The sequence below is a fragment of the Eutrigla gurnardus genome, assembly GCF_963514095.1.
Source record: "Eutrigla gurnardus genome assembly, chromosome: 8".
In the NCBI taxonomy this organism is placed as follows: domain Eukaryota; kingdom Metazoa; phylum Chordata; class Actinopteri; order Perciformes; family Triglidae; genus Eutrigla; species Eutrigla gurnardus.
In genome coordinates this window covers 14,725,844-14,745,671 of record NC_139922.1, presented here as the reverse complement: position 1 = coordinate 14,745,671, position 19,828 = coordinate 14,725,844, and the positions used below count along the sequence as shown (strand labels likewise).

Here is a 19,828-nt window from a genome sequence, read left to right as displayed (position 1 = left end):
CATTCACTTCCACTGTATCCGGGCTGCTGGATTCCCCGCTCAACAAAAGACTGTCAAGCTTCAGCATTACCAAACAATATCAAAGCATGATTCTTAGAGAAAGAGGAACAAACTAACACAGAAGAATTATAGCGGTGTGTTTTGCTAAGATCTTTAGTCAGATCAGTCAGTAGTGTTATCTTTAAAAGGGAGTATGGGTTCAAACATGTAGTGCAGTGTGTCATAAAGCATCAAGCCCAAAGCTGCAGCTCTCATTTGTTCTGACACGGTTGTATCCACCACTTTCATTGCTCCTTTCTACCTGTTCGCGGCGTGCTGTTTGATCAGCGAGAAGGGCTGCCATTTTCTGATTCCAGCCCTTCAACAGCTGCGGTGAAAATTCACATTTAAATTCAAATGGAGGCTTACATTACAAGCCCTCAATCTTTTTTCCCCCCATTGCAGACTTCCACACTCAAGATTTATTCTGTGGGTGATAAACAGGATGCAGCTGCTCTCGGGCCTTGGAGGAGCTGGAAACTGGCGAGGGTTTTTACTGATGTCTTGTGAGACTGGGCCAAGAGCCCTCATTTAACTCTCTCAACAGCTCCCTCTAAAGACACAAACTGAGCTCTGACAGACAGCAGGACCCACACAAGAGATATCAATAATCAGGAAAAGCTATACAATGTCCCGACACAACACAACTCTATTTGTTGTCTGCCCCGACTTGTATGCCTTAAACAATATTTTTTCGAGTACAAAATAATTCATACATTCAAATTAAAGGCTTTCTTACCACTTCATCCTCAGACCAGCACTTCTCTATCAGTTTGGGCACGGGTTTCTTCACCAGACGCTGGAGAGCTTTTCCAGCATCGTAGCTGCTCTCGTGAAGCTGAGGACAAACATCACAAAATATCAGCTTACAACTCTGATATCTAAACATTTACTAAACCTTCTTTGCAGTGACACAAAAGGGACATTTTGAGCTGCACCGATGCATTTTATTGAGCTTATTTGTATTAAAAAAAACATTTTACATCCAGGAGCAGCTGAACCTTTTACTAGAGATCTTAGAGCATCGGAGGATCGGATGCAAAGGTCCAACAACCAGCCTGGAAATGAACAACGCGGTGACAAAAGCAATCGCCGTGCAGCTTAAAGCCCTGTGTCACATTCAATTGGGTGAAACAGGCTGTGCTGGAGCTCAACCTCTGAGAATAAACAGGCAATACTCATTGGAATTGCAAATAGAGAGGAAGGTCGAGAGACAATGACCTGCACGCTATGTTAATTTCCCAGTTTATAGAGTCGGAATATAAATGCCCTGTTTATGATGATTCTAATCTCTATCTTGTGCTTGATTCCTCAATATTCATTTTCAATGCGACATACAAATCTCTTCTTACGCCTTACTGTATTATGAGGCTCTGAGTCTGAGTTTACAACAGCGGGCCACTCTACTGGCTCAGGGGCCGTATCATTGCCCATCACTGCAAAGCTGTATCATAGCTAAAATAACAGTGGAATCGCCGCAATTCAAACGTGACATTTTACTGCTTTTTATATCATGTGCACTCGGTTTTAGTGTGCAACTTGTTGCATGGCTACTTACAGTGTTAAGTGCGTTTAATGTAGTGTCATCTCGAGAGGCTGCTAAACACCCGTCTTCTGTTGAGCCTCCGTCGCACATCCCTGCAAAAGCAGCCATGCTCCTGTGGACAGAGCACACATGACATTAAACAACATTACAACAGCTACAGACGCCTGGTTACAGATCTGTTTCTATATCCCCTAACTGACTTTAATGTCACACAGGAATTTTGCTTTTCAAAATCAGTCTCACAAGCATAGAAGAGATGAAATAAATGTCCATAAGCAGGGCTCACCTTAACCGATTTAGAGTGCTGACAAGTAATTACAAATTAAATCTTTTATATACATGAACAAATAACTACTACTGACACCAGTGACAGAAATATTGATGAGAAAATGGGAAAATTGACCCCAAATCAAGCAAGGTATCTGCTTCATAAAACACAGTCAAGGGGAAAAGAACTGTGTGATTGTGTATGAAAATGAAATGTCAAACATCATAACGAAACATCGTCCAAAATTGCCCTGTGAAAAAATGTTGAAGGGGTTTGGGAAAATCAGGCCAAAAACAAATCGGTCCTTTATCAGTTCTAAATTAGCTAAATTGGTAGTGAATGAAGTAGAGATAGATTAATTAATAGTGTAAATATACCAATGTTGAGACTACAAATATTCACATTTGGTTCGACTGATCTCGGACAAAGAAAGAAAATCTGTCCTCTAGATGGTTTTTATTTTCACTGATGGTGAATCTGTGATGTGAAAATACTGAATTTATGCAACTACGTGATCAATAAAGTGAGGGCAAGGGACAGTTTGATGTTTCACATTTTTGAAAGAACTATCTTTAACCTCATTGGTGATTAGATCGCTTTTCCTTGAAATAGTGGGTTAGACGTTGCAGCCCTGCCAGGTCTGAACTCCTGCCTTTATCTGGGCTCACCTTGCGGCTCTGAGGTACATGAGAAGATCACAGTCATTGACCCCTGGCATCCAGACCAGCTCCTCATTCTCGGTCACTGCCTGGCCACCAGGAGAGGGGAAAGGCTGCAGCTCAGGGAGCTTGGCCTAATTAGGTCCAGGGAGAAGAGGGACAGATGGTGTCACGCTACAAATACCAAGCTTGAACAAAATATCAGCTTTCAGGCATCCTGTCATCAACTTTTCACAGAGCGGCGCGTTGGGGGACAAGTTGCAACCGCAACGATTCAATATCTTAACACAACGCAGAACTGCAGTATTCAGACGACTTTCTGTTTTTTAAATAAAGACCCGAGCAGATCCAACCAAAATATGGCGGTAAAGTGAATAATTCACTGTAACATCTAAACTGAAGCAAGCTTGAATAAGTAAACAGATATTACACAAAGCTTTAGAATAATAATCATAACAATCTTCATGTATAAACATACTTCACAAAAGAAAACACACACCAAACAAGGCAGATACAATTCGAATAAGGCCAAAGCATGAGCACAGACAAATTAAAGACAAGCAAAAGAATACAAATTGTTAAATAGGAACAAAAACAGTATATAAAAATGTAAATCCCACATATCCAAAAGCTTTCACAAATAGAAAGGTTGTAGGATGGGATTTAAAAGAGGCTAGAGACTTAGTGTGTCTTAGTTCAGCAGGCAGAGAGTAGTGTGGGTGGATGTGACTGTAAATTGTCACAATAAAAACTTCATACAAACTTTTATGTAACTTGCACATGTTGAATTTAAAGCATCTTGATTTCCCCAGTGTTTAGTAAATAAATGTCATATAATACACCATAAAAAGTTTTAGATGTACTGCACTTGAATCGGTTTTCTGAAAACAACATTACAGTGTATGAAATGTGCTTCAAATATTTGGTGGGAGAAATTGCGGTAATGCCGACTGCCCAGATGTTATTAGTATGCTACATCTTAAATGACAAGCGTTGCCATGAATCAGACTTAAAGGCATCCATGAGGAAAGAGAAGAGTTGTCCAATTTTAGCCAAGTGGTAATGAAATCCACACATTCAAGGGTAGTTCGTGACAAAAAGGCTGCATGCTATTTCCGATGTGGAAAAAACCAACAGAAGAGAAACCTCTCATGTTAACAGCTGGGTTTTGTGTGCTGTACGATGACTTACTTGGTGACTGGGTCCCACTCGGATTTCCCCTTGTGTGCTGTTTAGTCGCCTGAAAGGACACAAACCGCAGATTAAATCAAAAATATTTACATGGCAACATTTCAAAGCTAGCTGAAAGAAATCTGTTGCTGCTGTTGCCTGTTGAATCAGCTAGACATCTGCATGCAAACTACAAAGTCTGACTGAAGCTTCAAGAGAAAATGTCGGGAAACTACCAATTCATGACCTGGGAAAAATCAAATACAGAGAGAGGGGACATGGGCTGCATTTGCTATTGTGGAGGAACGCACAGTGTTTTATTCTGAAAAGGAGAATATTCCTGGTTGACTGCTCCTGCAGAGCAAGCTGAGCAGAGCACATTTACAGGTCTGATATTGTGGATGCAGCAATAAAACAGAATCCCCTTAAAGGAGGAGGAGGCGGCGGTGGGGGGAGCTGGCTTTGGATATGCAGGGCGAGCGCCTCTGAAACGGCTGCTGGTACAAATGTTGGTAGCCATAGCAACTGCAATTTAATAATAGTGTTCTGAATCTCCAGCTGCAATGGATTAAAGAAAATGACAAGATGTTCCTTTTGAAAAGCCTTTCCCTCCGTTGCCTAGGTAACAGCGCCAATTTTCATACAGGCGAGCGCAGGGCGGCCCAGAATCTGTCAGTGTGATTTGCACCCAGAGAAGCTCGCACTCCATCATGGAGACCTGGCAGAAACCTGAGAGGCCACAGCCCTCTGGTCTCTTTACAGTCCTCCAACCACAAAACACTATGACGGGTACATATTTGACCCAACTCCCCTTTCCCCTTCTTAAACAGACCTCTAGCTCCTTTGAGACAGGAGAGAGCGATTTGAGAAGTAATCCATACTGTTATGAACTATGGCTGACAGAAGCACTGGCACAGACGATATCAGCGCAGGCCAAAAACCTGAATTTCAGCTGCACTAAATGACCCCAGGCCTGCCAGGACCGTCTGCTGCTACAAAACATGTCGAAATACTTCATTTCGTTTTGTTACGAACGTTCTCAGCAGATAAGACGAGCTTAATGCAAAGCAACCAGAATTTGTCAGACTGTGAGAGCCTGCAGCGATGAACAGGATTGATAAAGATAAGAAAGAATTGTAGTTTCCTGCATCATCAGCACTTCAGATAACATTTTAAAAGCTTTCATTGTGACACTGGCCCTGTAGTTTAAGCAGTGTTTCTTATGCCAGCATCATCAACTAGCTAATATATAACTATTTCTTTGGATTTATTATTGGATTTTATGAATGAAGCTTGAAAGAAAGAAATGTGTCTGCTGTTTACAAACAGATGTCTCAAAGTATAAACTGGCTGGTTATTGTAAAACGAATATCAGCGTGTAGTCCACTAACTAAGTGAACGTGAATCTGGTTTTTGTGTCCCTGCAGAGAAAAAGTTCTACAAATGTGTTCCTGACAATGTGCAGTCGGCCAGGTCTGTTTGGCAGGAGGCTGTAAGGATGACAAATGAGGACCTGTGCACCAAAATGAGAACGGTGTCTGAAAGCAGCCATGTTTTACTCAGGCAAATCCTGAGAGCAGACGGTTGACATTCAGATGGAATGCTGCACAGGTCCTGAGAGGGGAGGCAGAATACAGATGTATCACAGCAGGAAGCTCTAAGGAGTTTCCATTAAGACTACAGGTATACTTGAACAGAAAGCAAAGTGCCAACGTGCATGTGAGAAAATGTGGGCTTTGTGAGTAATAATAAAACATTTCTTGCATTATTGCATTATTTAAAAGTTATTAGTGGCTGGCTTCTTGTAATAATATATATATATATATATATATATAGTTTTCCCTCTCTAATAAAGCTGCATAAAGCCTGTTTCCTGGCACAACAATGCAAAACATGAGTTACACGCGAGTCCAGGTCCAACCCACAGTCTTGTCAAATCATTACCTACTTATTAAAGCCAAACAACAACGTGGCAGTCTCCTCAACTTTGTGCGTGTGCAATCAACGATGGCCCCGCCCCCTTACATCAATTTCAGCCAATCGCGGCCCGAGTCTGTGGCCCACTGACATAATTGCTGCACAGCAAAAACAGACCCAACTAGATGGTATTTAACCAGCATGACGAGCGGCGTGTGTACACATCACAACCGGTCGCGGCGGCGAGCGGAGCCGCGTGAGCTTTGTGTGCGGGAGCACCGCCGCTGCCCCGCGCGCCATGTCGTCCCGATTGTAAACAGGAGCTGCAAAATGGGAGCCTGGGTAACGTTAGCCTCTTCGGGTCTCACAGCCGTCATGTAAGCACACTTGGTGCACATTTATCAACCGCATGCTCGCGAACGCATCACCGGCAACGTACGCATTTACCGGGGCTTTGACTGCAACAAACACACGAAGGTGTGATACAAAGGCATTTCCCTTATCACAGCGCAGACGCGTAACGGTATGTGCTCTGCAAATGACAGCCTGTCTATTCAACAGCATTCAATTCAGACACAAAGTGCCCCCCGACAACACACACACAGCCGGTTAACACAATGACAGTGACGTGGACAGGTCCCAAACACCACACAGTTGGAACGCGACCCGTGAAAATAAGACAACACTCGCGCAGCGACCGATAACGACACGAGAAAGCACGAGAATATCGCCGCACACCTACCTTCGGGGACTGAACAAATCGTCCATTTCTGACATCGAGCCCTAAGGTTGGGTGCTGACACTGTGTGTGTGCAATGCTCGTTGGAATTAACTCCCTCGCCCACCTATTTCGAGGTGCTCAAAATGGAGAAGCGCGCATTCGCTCCGGAGAGAGGTATTCACTGAGCTTGTGCTGTGACCTCAGCCCGCACGTACAGCGTCGCGAGCTCGCCTCGCTCCTCTGTAGACACTACTGAGCATGTGCTGCGACCTCACACGAGCGCACGCACGCACAGACACACACGGGGGCAGACAGACACGCGAGCGTGATACGGAATTCATCTCTCCTCGTATGTCTGCGCCATAATAAACAAGAGTGAAATTGCAAGGCTGCAGACAGCCCGCTCAGAATACCAAACGAGCGGAGCGGCGGCGGAGGGAGTGAGGGGAGGGGAGGGAGCGGAAGAGCGAGGAGGGCCATGAAGGAGGGGGTTCCCAACTGGCAACCCTCGGTGCCAATAACAAAGACAGCCGTCACTGCAGCACGTGGGACGCTCTAAACCCCAGCAGAGGATAACAACAGTCACCAGCAACTTTGCTGGAGCACCGACATAAAATCAACAACGTGCCATAAACCAACCAGCAAGTTCTTCACGCAGGTTTTTATATAATGTTTGTGTCCACTATATAAAACATACATGACACAAAGGTAAATAAGATATAAATGATACTTTTACATTTTGAAAGTTTCAAATAAAGCCAGCTTGATATTTACCCTTCACCTCCAGCCCAACAAACTACAACACACACACACACACACACACACACACACACACACACACACACACACACACACACACACACACACACACACACACACACACACACACACACACACACACACACACACACACACATTGATTTTACGGTGCTTTTGTATTAAACAAAAATGTCTCCCAGTGTGTGGAATCAGTCGGTCTTTCATTCGGTCAGAGTTCATGGCACTTCTAACAAAAGACTCATTTCACAATGCTGCCAGCTGAGCAGGTATTTTAACTACTCAGACAATACTATCACACAGGAGTGCTTTCAAAATAAAATGTTGAACTATAGAATAATTCAATTGCACGGATAACTAAACCGAAAATTAAATTATTATTATTATTATTATTGATGATGATAATTTACAAAAATGACCAATAATCAACAATGCCACTCGATATGATGAAACAAACGTTGTATATGATTATCAGAGGGAGACTCGTCATAGCAGGAAACATACAGGTGTGTAAGCCATGACAGCGAGCAAAACACCAGGATCATGAAAGTGAAGCAGCTAAATGGAATGGTCGTATTTAGTTTTATTATTACAGCAAAAGGTCCTTTCATCATAATCAAACAAGTGACTTAAAATACCAAATCAATGAGCTCTTTATAGATTTTTTTTCATTCTAATCTTGATGATAACTTGATGTGTAATTAGTCAAACATCGATAAACTCCCAAACAATTATAAAACCTTGGGGGGTTCCTGGCTCATTCTCCATTATTACACCACATTAGGACCAATATTTGTGTGCTGGTAACACTGACAGCAATAATGAGCATAAAGCATCAGATATAACAGTGTGTAAACAAAGCAAACAAAAAACAAGAAATGCAGAAAGCTCATGTCTAATGAAACTGAGAAAAAGATTACTTGTTCATCTCCTGTCCTAAAGCATGTTGTTTACTAATATTGATGCTATAGCTGAGTGGTCCTGAAAAAAGCAAATCTTTAACTTGATGGAATGTTGAATTTGCCTATTGATCATCATTGCCATCAAACATTACTTTATATACTAGGGATGTATTACAAGGTAATGTATGTGATATTACCTAATATTTTGTATCAGAATACTGCTCAGCTGTAACTAATGGCTATTATCTTTTTTTGTTGCAATTAAATTGAAATACCAATTAACTTTAAATTTAGAGCTGAAACAATTAGCGTATAAGTCAAATGGACAGATAATTAATATTGAATAAATTGATTCAATATTTAAAAAAGCTAATATTGTTAAACATTATTTAGTGCTTTTCTTTTCCTTTCCTATTGAACATTTTAGGGTTTTGGACTGTTGATCGTAAGAAACAAAGAATTTTATGGACATCATCTATCTAGCCATTTTGTAGACAAAATAAATTGATGAAGGAAGAAGATAATTGTTGGTTGCAGTCCTATTCTCATTAAAATTGCATAAGAGTTGCAGAGGGTTGAGCCAGCATTTGTGGTCTGTGAGAGGATTAAGAAGCAGACTGTATCAGTGGAAGTGACTTGGCAGAAAGCTCCTCACCTGGTCTCTGGGTTATATCCAAGGATATAGAAAAAAGAATCGATGCGGGCTTTGAACTCCCTGGCAGCAAAAATGTCGGAGAAATGGGAAATGTTGCATTTCCCCCTGTGAGAGAAAAGACAGGCTTTATTAGACAAAAAGCACGACATGACAAATTTAATACCCTAGCAGGAGCAGACATGGCCCTAATTAGATGCTCTTGGAGTATTCATCTGTCGGAGGTGACAAATAAAGCAGCAGGTATGTGGTGTCTGTCGTGCCTGCTGACTTTGTGGTGAGACATTAAGCTCAGCTACTGAACCCATAAACACCAGCCGTACATGTCGGTCCTGCCTCGTCTGCTGCAGCTGAGGCCTGGGAGACAGACGCTGCAGAGATCTGGACAGGAATTCAACCTGTGTGCCTCCCTACTGACACTATTACCCCTACTAGCGGTGGGGACCGCGTCTCTGACCACATCTTGATACCATTTCCTGTTTCCAGCACCCTGGTGTCTGGCTCTATCTAAATAACAGATATCAAGGACATATGGAGCTGGTCTGCCTCTCGGAGAAACAGTATCTTCCTCCCTCTGAAAAGATTAAAGGGCCCTAAGCAGGGCTGTCTTCGGAGAGCTGCGGCATTACAGCATCCCACTGGAATTCCCTCCCGTTTATCTAAAGCCTGGAAAATGAGTCAAATCAAAGGATGCTGTGTGTAGGAGAAGTTGCAGCTAATTTGCCCTGAAATCAGTGGTTTCTGGGAGACATGGCTTTGACTGCCCGCTGTTGTGCGGCTCACAGATGGTTTTGGTTAAAGAAAAAAGGGGAAGTGCGAGAGGCGGTCACACAGGAATGGATGAAGAGGCAGAGGCAGAATATATCCAAAAAAGAAAAAAGAAAAAAAGGATTACACTTGTATTCCTTTCTCCTGACATCAAGCATAGAGAGAGTGAGTGCCAACAGTTGTACTCTGAATGCTGAATGAAATATAAAGCTTCAGTTAAATAAGGAATTTTAACGGCCCCAGAACTGGGATTGATAACTGTTAACTCAACAGGCAAATGGAACAAAACACCACAAATAAAAGCTGAGCCGTGTAACGGGTAGTGTGCTAATGTGATGCAGACTTTGCAACTGCAGCAGCTGTACGGTTACTGGATATTTAGGTGTGCACATCGACTGCTTCTATTTTCTAGCGCTGCTGAGATTATGAAGCTCCCATTCCCAGTGTGTGTGTGTGTGCATGTAGATATGTGTGTGTTCACGTTTGTTTACCTGAGAGCAGCAGCATGGTAAGTGTCCACATAGTCGGAGATGAAGAGTTCTCGACTCCTGACCACCGGGTCTGTGATGACCAGCTCCCGGCCAGAGTCTGGAAGCAGAAAAATACATATTAAATTACACAGAATACTAAAGACAACCTAACTCATTCATGTATGACAAAAGGGTTCCAGAGATAAAGTAGCTTGTTTTTTTTAACTCACTAATGATTATCATGAGCACAGTTCTGCGTAAGTAACAAGTGCCTCTGCAGAGGTCATATTATGCCACATAATTCAATAAAGCCAATAAAGTGTGGTCCCCTGAGCAGAGGACATAATGTTCACTTCTCAAGTGAAATGACCCTTTGGGGGGGGTTAAGACGCATCAGCAGCACCAAGGAGGGCTGGCACTCGTCTTTGACAAATGACCCGAGCTATGGCCACCGCGATCCGGCTTTGTGACATTAAATCTAATAATCCGGAGTCCCTGCTGCAAGGACAGCACAGCATATATATGCTGGATAACCTCCATGACATAAGCCTAAACCAAAGCCTTCCCTGTGACACAAGTGATACTTGGATTATTGTTGAAAGGGAAAACGGCACAACGCCCTGTTTAGGTATAACCGTGACTACATATTTGTTCTCTGGTTACACAGCTATATGTATGTTCTCAGAATAGCTCGGCCATGAAGGGAAAGGGTAGCTACAGGAACCGCTACTGCCACCCCGGTGTGTCGACAGATTAGTGTGTGTGTGTGTGTGTGTGTGTTGTGAGTATAAACTTGTTTTGTCAATAATGAGTCTGAATAGAAGCATTCTTGAAAAAAAAAATACACCCTAGAAAATATACCTTTAAAAACAAAATACAAAACTAAAATCAAGCATTGACAAACTGTTCATGTGCTTTCTGCCACGTCGGCAAAGTACAACATTTATACTTTCAAGGCAACACCTTTGGGAGAATATTTTATGTAAGACTCAAAGGAGGATGTTCAGTTTAGAAATGTACACGTGCAACTATGTGAGGGATTTTTTGATTAAGATTTTGTCAATTTAATATGAATAAAAACGATACAATATGGTGATATGTGGTGATATAGGGTCTTTTATAATCCAAGTACGTATTCAATCAGATTGTCCTCTGGGACATTTCCTTCCTGTCACCGGGATTCGATTTTCAGCTGCTTAAAGAGTGACAGTGCTTATGTTCCTGTAGATGTGTATGTGTTAGAGTGTGATGAGTCCGCTGACACTGATGGTGTCGAGAGTGTGTGCTCACGGCCACATGACACTGCGGGGTTATTAACACTTGACAGTGCTGCTGTCTGGCTTGAAGGAGGGTTACCCGGGGAACAGCGCAGAGCCACGTGATTGGCTGGGCTGCCTGGGACACTGTCTTCTAGTTTCTGTTTGAAATGCACAGCTAGCTCTTATATCACCCCAACAGTCTGGAGAGCTGAGGCGAGTGTGTGTGTGTGTCTGTGAAGGAGTGTTGTGTTACAGAGCGAAAGAAGTGTATTGACTTTCATTACGTGTGTGTGTGTGTGTGTGTGTGTATACACACTCTTTATATGCACAAGTGCGGGTGCGTTTCAACAAACAAAAGGCAGTCTCACCATTCTCATTGTTGCGATCCTGCACCAGGTGCTGGTAGACAGAGTCGGGCACCTCTGACTGGCGGTAGTACCATTTCACATTCATCAGCAGATGGTCCCGTTTACTCTGCAACACAGAGAGACACAGAGCAAGTGAGCAGGAGACAACAAATGATCCCACGGTAAGATAAACAGACATCATTTTGTTTGATTGTGACATCACAAACTGGCGTCTTGGCAAACAGCGATGCTGCGCAGGCATGCTGTTTATGACTGATGCAGACGGATGCCAAAAAGCATACAGAGAGACAAAGTCAATTAAAAAGGGATTGCTACGCATTTAGAGCCTTAATAAAGTAAACAGTGGGATGGAGGTTGCTGGAGGAAGTGTAGAGAGGGAGAAGGCATGAGGGGGGATGCATGAGTGCTCAATCTCTGACTCCTGAAAATCAATCCTCTGCCTCCTCATGAATTAATGACAGCTCCCTAATTATTTTTAAATACTATTAGGGCTTTACTCATGAACAAACACTGTATCCCCCTTATAATGCTTTGGAATTAATACTCTTTAAGTGCTGCCACCCACTGGCCTTTTGATAAAGTGCAGGTCAGCAAAGGCTTGTAGTCCTTTTCATAACCAGCAAGTGGCAGCACTGAGGTGAGAAGAGAGCGTTTCCAGGGCCAGTCAATGAAAAAACAGAGGAGGGAAAAGGGGGGGGATGGAAGAAAATGGTAAAAGCTGAGGCCAGCATGGAGGTGAGAGATGAAAAGGGCAAAATAGTGTTTTCATTTTATGTTGTAAAATATTTATTGTGCCTTCACATAAGCCCAACTGACCGTTGCAGTGGTTTGAAAGAACATTAGAGAGAGTGCCGGGCTGGGTGCTGGACTGCGACACAATCCTGACCATTTTTATTAGGGACTCGGTTACGCTGCACTGCACTGACCGACTGAGCCACCTGCACCACCACTGACACCACCCATGGAGTAAAGGAGAAATGAGCATATGGAAAAATAGGAAAAGGGGAAAAAGTCTATGGTAATCGAGGACAGGCAGTTTAACTTCTTACTCTTTCCAGACTCTTAACTGTATGTTTGTGTGTGAGTGCATGAACATGAGGTCAGATTAAAGATATTTAAAGCCTTTAGAGTACATTGTTCTGTTATGTCACTGGGGAGGAGGCTGAGCACACGCAGCCAAGCAAATCATCACCTCCCCGAACCCTCACTCCGACCTCTGGTTTTCCCCCATTCTCTCCATTCCTTCCTCCTCCTCCTCTTACTCGCCTCGCTCCATCTTTCTCATTCCATCCCTCCACTCCGCCACCTCTCCTTTTCCTTTCCCTCGTCCACCCTTTCTCCAACCTTGAGCGTGGAGGAGGAATGACTGAGTAAGTGAAGCCTGGACGTGTTAAACGGCAGCTGGCACGCAGTCAGTCAGCTGCGTTTACTGCTCTGGATGATTGTGTGAGTATACACGCAACATCACACAAACACACACACACAAACACACTCTTTGCTTGTGATTCAACAGAGAGCTATACTGATGGAGACCCCCGCCCCCCAGCACGTACACATCTTCATACCAAGTGTAAAGAAATGTGTGCAATGACGTCATGTCCCTCCCTCCCTCCCAGCGGTTAGCTCACCCTTCCCAACCACTTGTCTATCCAGTGTACAGACACTGGTGCCTTCTAAACTAACCGGCTGCCTGCCACAGCAGAAAGAGTAGTTATCCGCTGCTTATACATAATTAATACTTTAAGGAGACTGTTAATGCTGCCACGGTGCTACCTGAACATTTCATTTTCTGCCTGTAAAACCCCAAAATCAAAGGGACTTCAGAGAGCTGCAGCATAGAGGCTGACGCAAAACAACAAAGCAGGCAGAAAGACACAAACGGGTTTTACACCTTATTCATGAGCCTGCATTATTTTAAAACCAACCGAACCAACTAAAGCAGAGAGCGAACGTTACTTCAGCTATCATCGGCATCCTCGTCACTACAGAGTAGCTGTCGCTCTCCTGAGCAGATTGCTGTTTAGAAGCTCACAGCGGCGTTAAGCCCTCTCAGGCAAAAGAGGGAGCGAGACGGAGAGGAAGACCGAGAGTGCAACATATGGAGCACGTAGTGGGAGTGAAGCATAGCTTTCAATTATCACAATTCGAAAAACATGCAGGGTGGAAAAATGAGTAGATAACACAAGGAGAAAATGAAGGGGGATGATAGACAGCCACAGACTCACCGTACCAACTACTAGCATTATTGTCTGTGGTTTTTTTTTCTAAGCCTGCCATAGCAAATAACAGAGTGAACATGAGGGAACCACAATGCTGAATTGATTAGAGACATTCCACGCTGCCTGTAGAGAGCTGAGCCCCGCACAATGTCAGCCATCTTTGTCTGTCCTGCCAGAGGCTAAACATGGCCCTGCCCTCCCTCCTCCTGGGCCTTAAACCCTGGGAATGTTGCTCACTGCGGAGAGGCCAAAAGACTTACTAACCCACTACTGAGGGAAAGAAATGAAACAAAAAAAAAAGAAGATAAAGTGCATGGAAGCAGAGCAGAAGAGATAGATGGGGGGAGAAGAGGAGAGAGAAAGGGGTTGGATTAATTCAGGAGGAGCAAGACCTTCTCATTTCCTCAGACTTAAAATTACAACTATCCTCCTCCTGCTTTGCTGAAACCCCCAGGGTACAAGGCTATCCCTTTATTCAGTGAGGAGATATAAATCCAAGAGTCATGCTTTGGGGTTGAGCACAATGGCACCCCCTCCTCCCTCCAGTGGCTCAGCCTGGCCTGTGGCATTCTTGGGCATCCTCATCATTCAGGGTTTAGATTATAGGAGGACTCCCGTAGTTATATACTGGGAAATATAATACGATTTTAAAGGATATTCACTTTCTTGGTGTCTGGTGTGACAGTAAACGAAGTTGAGCGCAGCACACCACAAAGCTTGTGCAGTCATGTTTTCGTCATCTTAAAAAACGTCTCATGAATATGATCCATCTTAACTTTTAAAGACACAGAGCATTTACATCCCTCATTATTTCTGGATTACTGCAACAGCCTTTTTACTTGCCTGAACCGAAAACCTATTGATCGACTCCAGACAGTACAGAACATACTTTTATCAAGAACCAAGAGATGTCATCAAATCAGTTCTGTTTTAGCCCATTACAGTAGCTCCCAATACTGGCAACCTGAGTTTTAATTTTCCTTTAACTGGGATTTATTTCCTTATATGCCACATTGTTTTTCCTTTCTGTTTCTTTGAACCTGATGATTTATTTTCTTGTCCATTTTATTTAGCGGTCTTTGTCAAGCACTTTGTAACATCTATTTATACATGCATATATTTTATAAATAAAGATTATTATGATGAATGTAAAATGAGTCCAACATATATTACTATTAATTAAAAGAATTAATCAATGCATTGATCAATGTTTTCTAAAAGCAGCTGAGACAAGCCGGGCATTGTGTGAGTCGGTTAATTCTCCTCTGACTAACTAAAGGTGGCTGGCCCCTTGGATCCGTAATGGCTGTGCAATTTTCTTTGTGTGGCTGCATGTGTGTGCAGTCAACTCTGGAGCTGGGGCCCCTGTGTACGACCACACCACTACAAAGACAGTGGGGGGATACAGAGGGCAGACTTTCCTTTTCACAAGGACAGGCTTTACATTTGAAAAGAATCTTAGCTCTCTTATGATGGACTAAGTGTGGGATTAATTCCATGTTTTCAAGTAAGAGAGTGTGAAATCAATATAGTGCTTTTTTTAATCTCAAAACCAATGAGGACAGTAATACTGTTCAATTGGAAGAGTGCACCACGGTAGCAGCAAGCCCAGACTTTCTCCCACATCTGTTCACAGTGGCCTTCACAATACGGTCAATGCCTTGCAGCAAAGCGGAGCTGTGACAAAACTAAGAGAACGTTGTTACAACCTGTAACCCTCAAAGCTAATGCCCTATTCGTCCTCCTCCCTGCACTGTAACACTAGAGCTTTGCTTTAAACAAAACCAGACCCTCCCGCTCCCACACGACAGGCCCCCAGTGCACCTCGTTAACAGGAAACCTCTGTTTATTTTCTCTGCTTTTCAAACACTCTCTTCTTCCTCTGCTAACCTTGTTAGTGACCCCCCCCTCCTCCTCCCCACCACCATTCCCTCAGTGGTGACATCAGCAGCCGGGATCTATGACTTCCTTCAGGAGGTGGCAGCCAGAAGTAAGGAAGGAAAGACAGATCCCAAACACACAGACAAAGGAGACAGCAGAGAGCGAGGAAAAGGAGGGAGGGAGGGAGGGGGGGGGGGAGGTCAAACAGACAAGAGCAGCGGCAGCAGCTCACTGTTAGCGAGGAATGTCAAGTAGTTCAGCTCGGCTAGCAGGCTGCTGGGCTAACAGCTCAGTTAGCTAGCGCCCCAGGGGCAGTGGGAGGCTCGAGTATGGTGGATCAGGGCTGGTAGCGGCGTGACATTGACAGGCGGCGGCTCAAAATGGCACGGAGGGTGGATTGTGGGAGTGTTCACCTCTCCAGCCGCAAGGGGAGAGTAAGCACAAACCCAAGAACAAAAGGCTGATTGTGGCATTTGGAGGCAGAGATGGGATCTGGGAGGACTAATCTGCTGCTCCGACATGATAAGATTAGAAAGGGGAGGCAGGAAGAGCTGGCTGGAAAGATCACACGTACACTCGCATAAACACACATACACACACACACACACACACACACACACATAAACACACACACACACACACACACACACACAAAGATGATGGATCTGATTGGAAGGGTTTTCCACTCTGCTTTCTCTCTTCCTCATTTTCCTTCTCTCTCCCTTATTTTCTTCTGCTCTCTCAGAGACACAGATATCTGCCAGCACACCAGCACTCAATAAGCACTTCCATCTGGACGACAGAACATGCACGCACGCACACTCAAAAACTGTATGTGTGTGTGTGCGTGCCTGTGTGTGTGTGTGGACGTACACTGGCTAGGTACAAGAGATCTGCTGCGCTCATGCAATCTATGACATCTCAGTGACTGACAAAGGAGGATGTTAAAAAGAAATGCCAGCATGCTGCCTGAGCAAACACACATGCATGCCAGTGTTCGTTCGTACACACACACACACACACACACACACACACACACACACACACACACACACACACACACACACACACACACACACACACACACACACACACACACACACACACACACACACACACAGGCTTTCAGAATAAGCACAACTATTCTTCTCCCAACCTTGCCGTAGAGCGGGGCAGGCTGGGACTCTGTGTCAGAGGTAAGAAAAAGCACCTCTAAATCAGGCTGTCAGCGGCTAGCAGCAGGATTCAACCCTGCAATCCTTATGGGCTCCACAGTGAGCACCTGGCTACTTGGAGGAGGAAGGGTAACCTGCCCCTCAAGCCTTCTTCTCTTCGGCACATATAATAACACTAAACAAATGCTGATCACAACGTTTGTGAGGGGGAACTCACACGGCCTGTTTCTGGCAACAAGAACAAAATGTAGTGAGTGTGGGAGGCAGAGGGATGGGGGGGGATGGGGGGGAGAGGTGAGTCCCAGCTGTGGTTGCAGTGCTGGCAAGACCTTTGTGCCGTGCCTACACATGGATGTCTCTCTCTGCCTCTCTTTGGCTTGACCTGTTTGGATATTAAATCGGCGCCCTCTGCTTTGAACACACTGGGCCCATCTGTCAGCCCGGCTCCATATTGGATTGGCTGAGCATTAGCTGTTTCAAAGTGGGCAGATTTGCTCCTATTGCGCTTTGTGTGTGTGTGTGTGTGTGTGGCGTTGATCGCCCATGCCCGCCTTCAGTCTAAAAGTCCCCCTTTCAGGGAATCAAGTGGACATGCATTAATCATTTTACGACGGACTCGCCAGTTGTGTCATTGTACAGACTGATGACATACAGCAACACATCTGAGGATGTTAACAGGTCCTCCTGTCATCTGGGCAAAAGAAGGAGGGATGCTAAAGAGATGGAGAGAAGAAGAAAGAGAAAGAAGAGCGGTGGAGTCACACGGGAACTCACAGATGATACTAATTATGACTTGAGGGCTGAGGGCCACTGCTGGTGGATCTTATTGCCAACCACAGGCACACTTTGCACGCTGGAGAGTCACAAGCACCGCACATGACTGACACATCTGAGGTCTAGCTCGTCCAACACTATGTTTCACCCCATGCTGATAACAAGCGGGGCTAATTGCACCAGTCTTTGCTCCGTCTCTGCTTTATTTCAATTGTGGCCCGGTGGGAGTGAATAAATGAATGGCAGAAATAATATGGTGTAAGTATTACGTTGACCACATTGCTGCCCTTCTGGACAGAGAGTGGTAGTGGGAATCCAGATCACCAGCCTCCGTTGCATGCTCCATAAAATAGCCAGGCTGTGTCCAACTTAAATATTTGTCTTTGCCTCCACCACTCTTCTGCTGCACGGGGGTTTAAGCCGAGACATTTAAGATGGTAGTGATGGTAGAGAGCAGCAGCGTGAAAGGCAAAATGATAGAGAGGATGTAAAAAAAGAAGAAAAAAAATCCCCTAATGATGATCAATATCTGCACACCACAGAGCACCAGGGACTTGACAACATATGTGCGGTGACTTAGGCTACACAAAAAATTCCCAGGCACTCCATTTTCTTTCACTTTTCTTTTTTTTTTTGAGAGCACAGACCAAAAATCCGTGCAGCACTAGCAGGGTATAGACTAGGATGCAGATCCAAGTGAGACTTCAAACGTAAGCTGTGCGAGGACAGATGGAGGCTGTTAGGCGAGCTCATATCTGGGTGTTCAGATCATAATACTGACTTTATTTCTCAAGCCCTCCCTCTCAGCCAGACGTACAGTTATAGTCTGCCAGAAAACATTGTCATTTCTGCCTCCAGTCTTTCATTTAGCCGCTTCAAAGCCATCTTGCTTTGATACCTGGCTTCCTGTGTGTGTAAGTGTGTGCGTGTGTGTTTGTGTGCAACCTGGGATGTTCTCTCGAGAGCAGAGACTTGTCTGGTCTCAAGGTATTACCCGTGAGTCAGGATTTAGAGTTAGACACAGTCACACACTAAAAGACTGAGGAATGCTGGCGTATTTGGACAACACAGGCTTCCTTTGTGTTGTGTGGAGTGTTTAAACAGCCTGTGAACCATTGTGTTAGCTTTTCCTTGTTAGCATAGCTTGGAGGGCTAATGAGACATCTTACTAATACGGACTGGACGACTGCGGTGGAGGAAGAGGGGGACTGCTCACTGAGAGAGGCGTGCAGAAAGGCTATGAATATTAGGCTGTGTGTGTGTGTGCGTGTGTGTGTGTGTGTCATATTGGACGTTTGCCCAGCCAGCTAATCCAGGCTTGTGTGTTTGCGTGTGTGTGCGCATGTGTGTGTGTGGCACCATCCTGAGCAGGGCATGGCAGAGAAGGAGCTGTGGGCTGATTGAATTATACTGTTTTCCATTAAAAGCATTCAAACACACACACGCACACACACGCACACACACACACGTGCGCACACACACACATATTTAACTTTCAGGCTAAAGTGTAGGTTAATGCAGTAGTAATAAGTGTTAAGTGTGCAAATCAAATAAGAGGTGAGTAGGAAGTGTGTGTGTGCGTGACGGGTGGTTAGGTTGCATTTGTGTAGTACAACTCAGTCAACAACTCACTGGGGAGTCAGAAAGGTGTTGTGTGTGTGTGCGCGCATACACGGATGTCTGCCACTTCAAAGTCTAACGGGGTGTGTGCTTTGAGTGGGATGATGGAGGGCTGTTAAAAAAAATTAAAACAGGGGGAACGGAGTGTGTATTTATGTGTCTTTCTGTGGATGATTTAGAGGTCTTTTCTCTGTAAGAGCAGCTGTCAACCATGAGAAGTGTGTCTATTGGGAATGTGTGTGTGTGTGTGACATAGATACAGAGAAATCAAGAGGCTTTGTGTGTGTTACTCTGTATGGTCAGCACATGTCAATACACAATATGTACAATAGGAATATTTCTGATCTAACACAGACACACAGACGCCAAAATTAATTTCTGTATATATACACACACATACGCAAATATTTCTGTGCAAGACAAACACACACACCCAGGAGAGAGAGAGAGGAGTGGCAACACACAGCCGCAGATGGTGGTAAACAAGAAGAGAAGAAGAGCAAGCATGCAAAGAGAGATCTTAACGCGGTGCGTGAAACCGGACCGACGGCATTGCAGACGGCCTTGAAGAGCTCATATCACCATGAGCTCAACCAGTTGTGATTGTATTGCATGCGTCTGAAGATAACTATCTCTCTGTCTC

The 19,828-nt window shown here is 44.3% G+C and overlaps 2 protein-coding genes across 3 annotated transcripts in view; one reads left to right on the top strand and one right to left on the bottom strand.

The window, feature by feature from the left end:
* Positions 1-19,828, top strand: part of atp5pb (ATP synthase peripheral stalk-membrane subunit b) — a 339,131-nt gene that overhangs the window by 119,846 nt on the left and 199,457 nt on the right. The window lies entirely within an intron of this gene.
* rerea (arginine-glutamic acid dipeptide (RE) repeats a) overlaps positions 1-19,828 on the bottom strand; it is a 119,601-nt gene that overhangs the window by 25,869 nt on the left and 73,904 nt on the right. The window contains exons 5-11 of one of the 2 annotated variants that reach the window (XM_084016001.1): positions 11,517-11,622; positions 9,911-10,007; positions 8,655-8,759; positions 3,704-3,752; positions 2,522-2,646; positions 1,598-1,697; positions 779-877 (exon numbers count right to left, since the gene is read on the bottom strand). In XM_084016001.1, the coding sequence (XP_083872127.1) occupies positions 779-877; positions 1,598-1,697; positions 2,522-2,646; positions 3,704-3,752; positions 8,655-8,759; positions 9,911-10,007; positions 11,517-11,622 (681 nt within the window). Of the gene's footprint in view, positions 1-778; positions 878-1,597; positions 1,698-2,521; positions 2,647-3,703; positions 3,753-6,341; positions 6,683-8,654; positions 8,760-9,910; positions 10,008-11,516; positions 11,623-19,828 lie in introns of those variants that run through there. The other variant, XM_084016002.1, reaches the window with a different exon arrangement.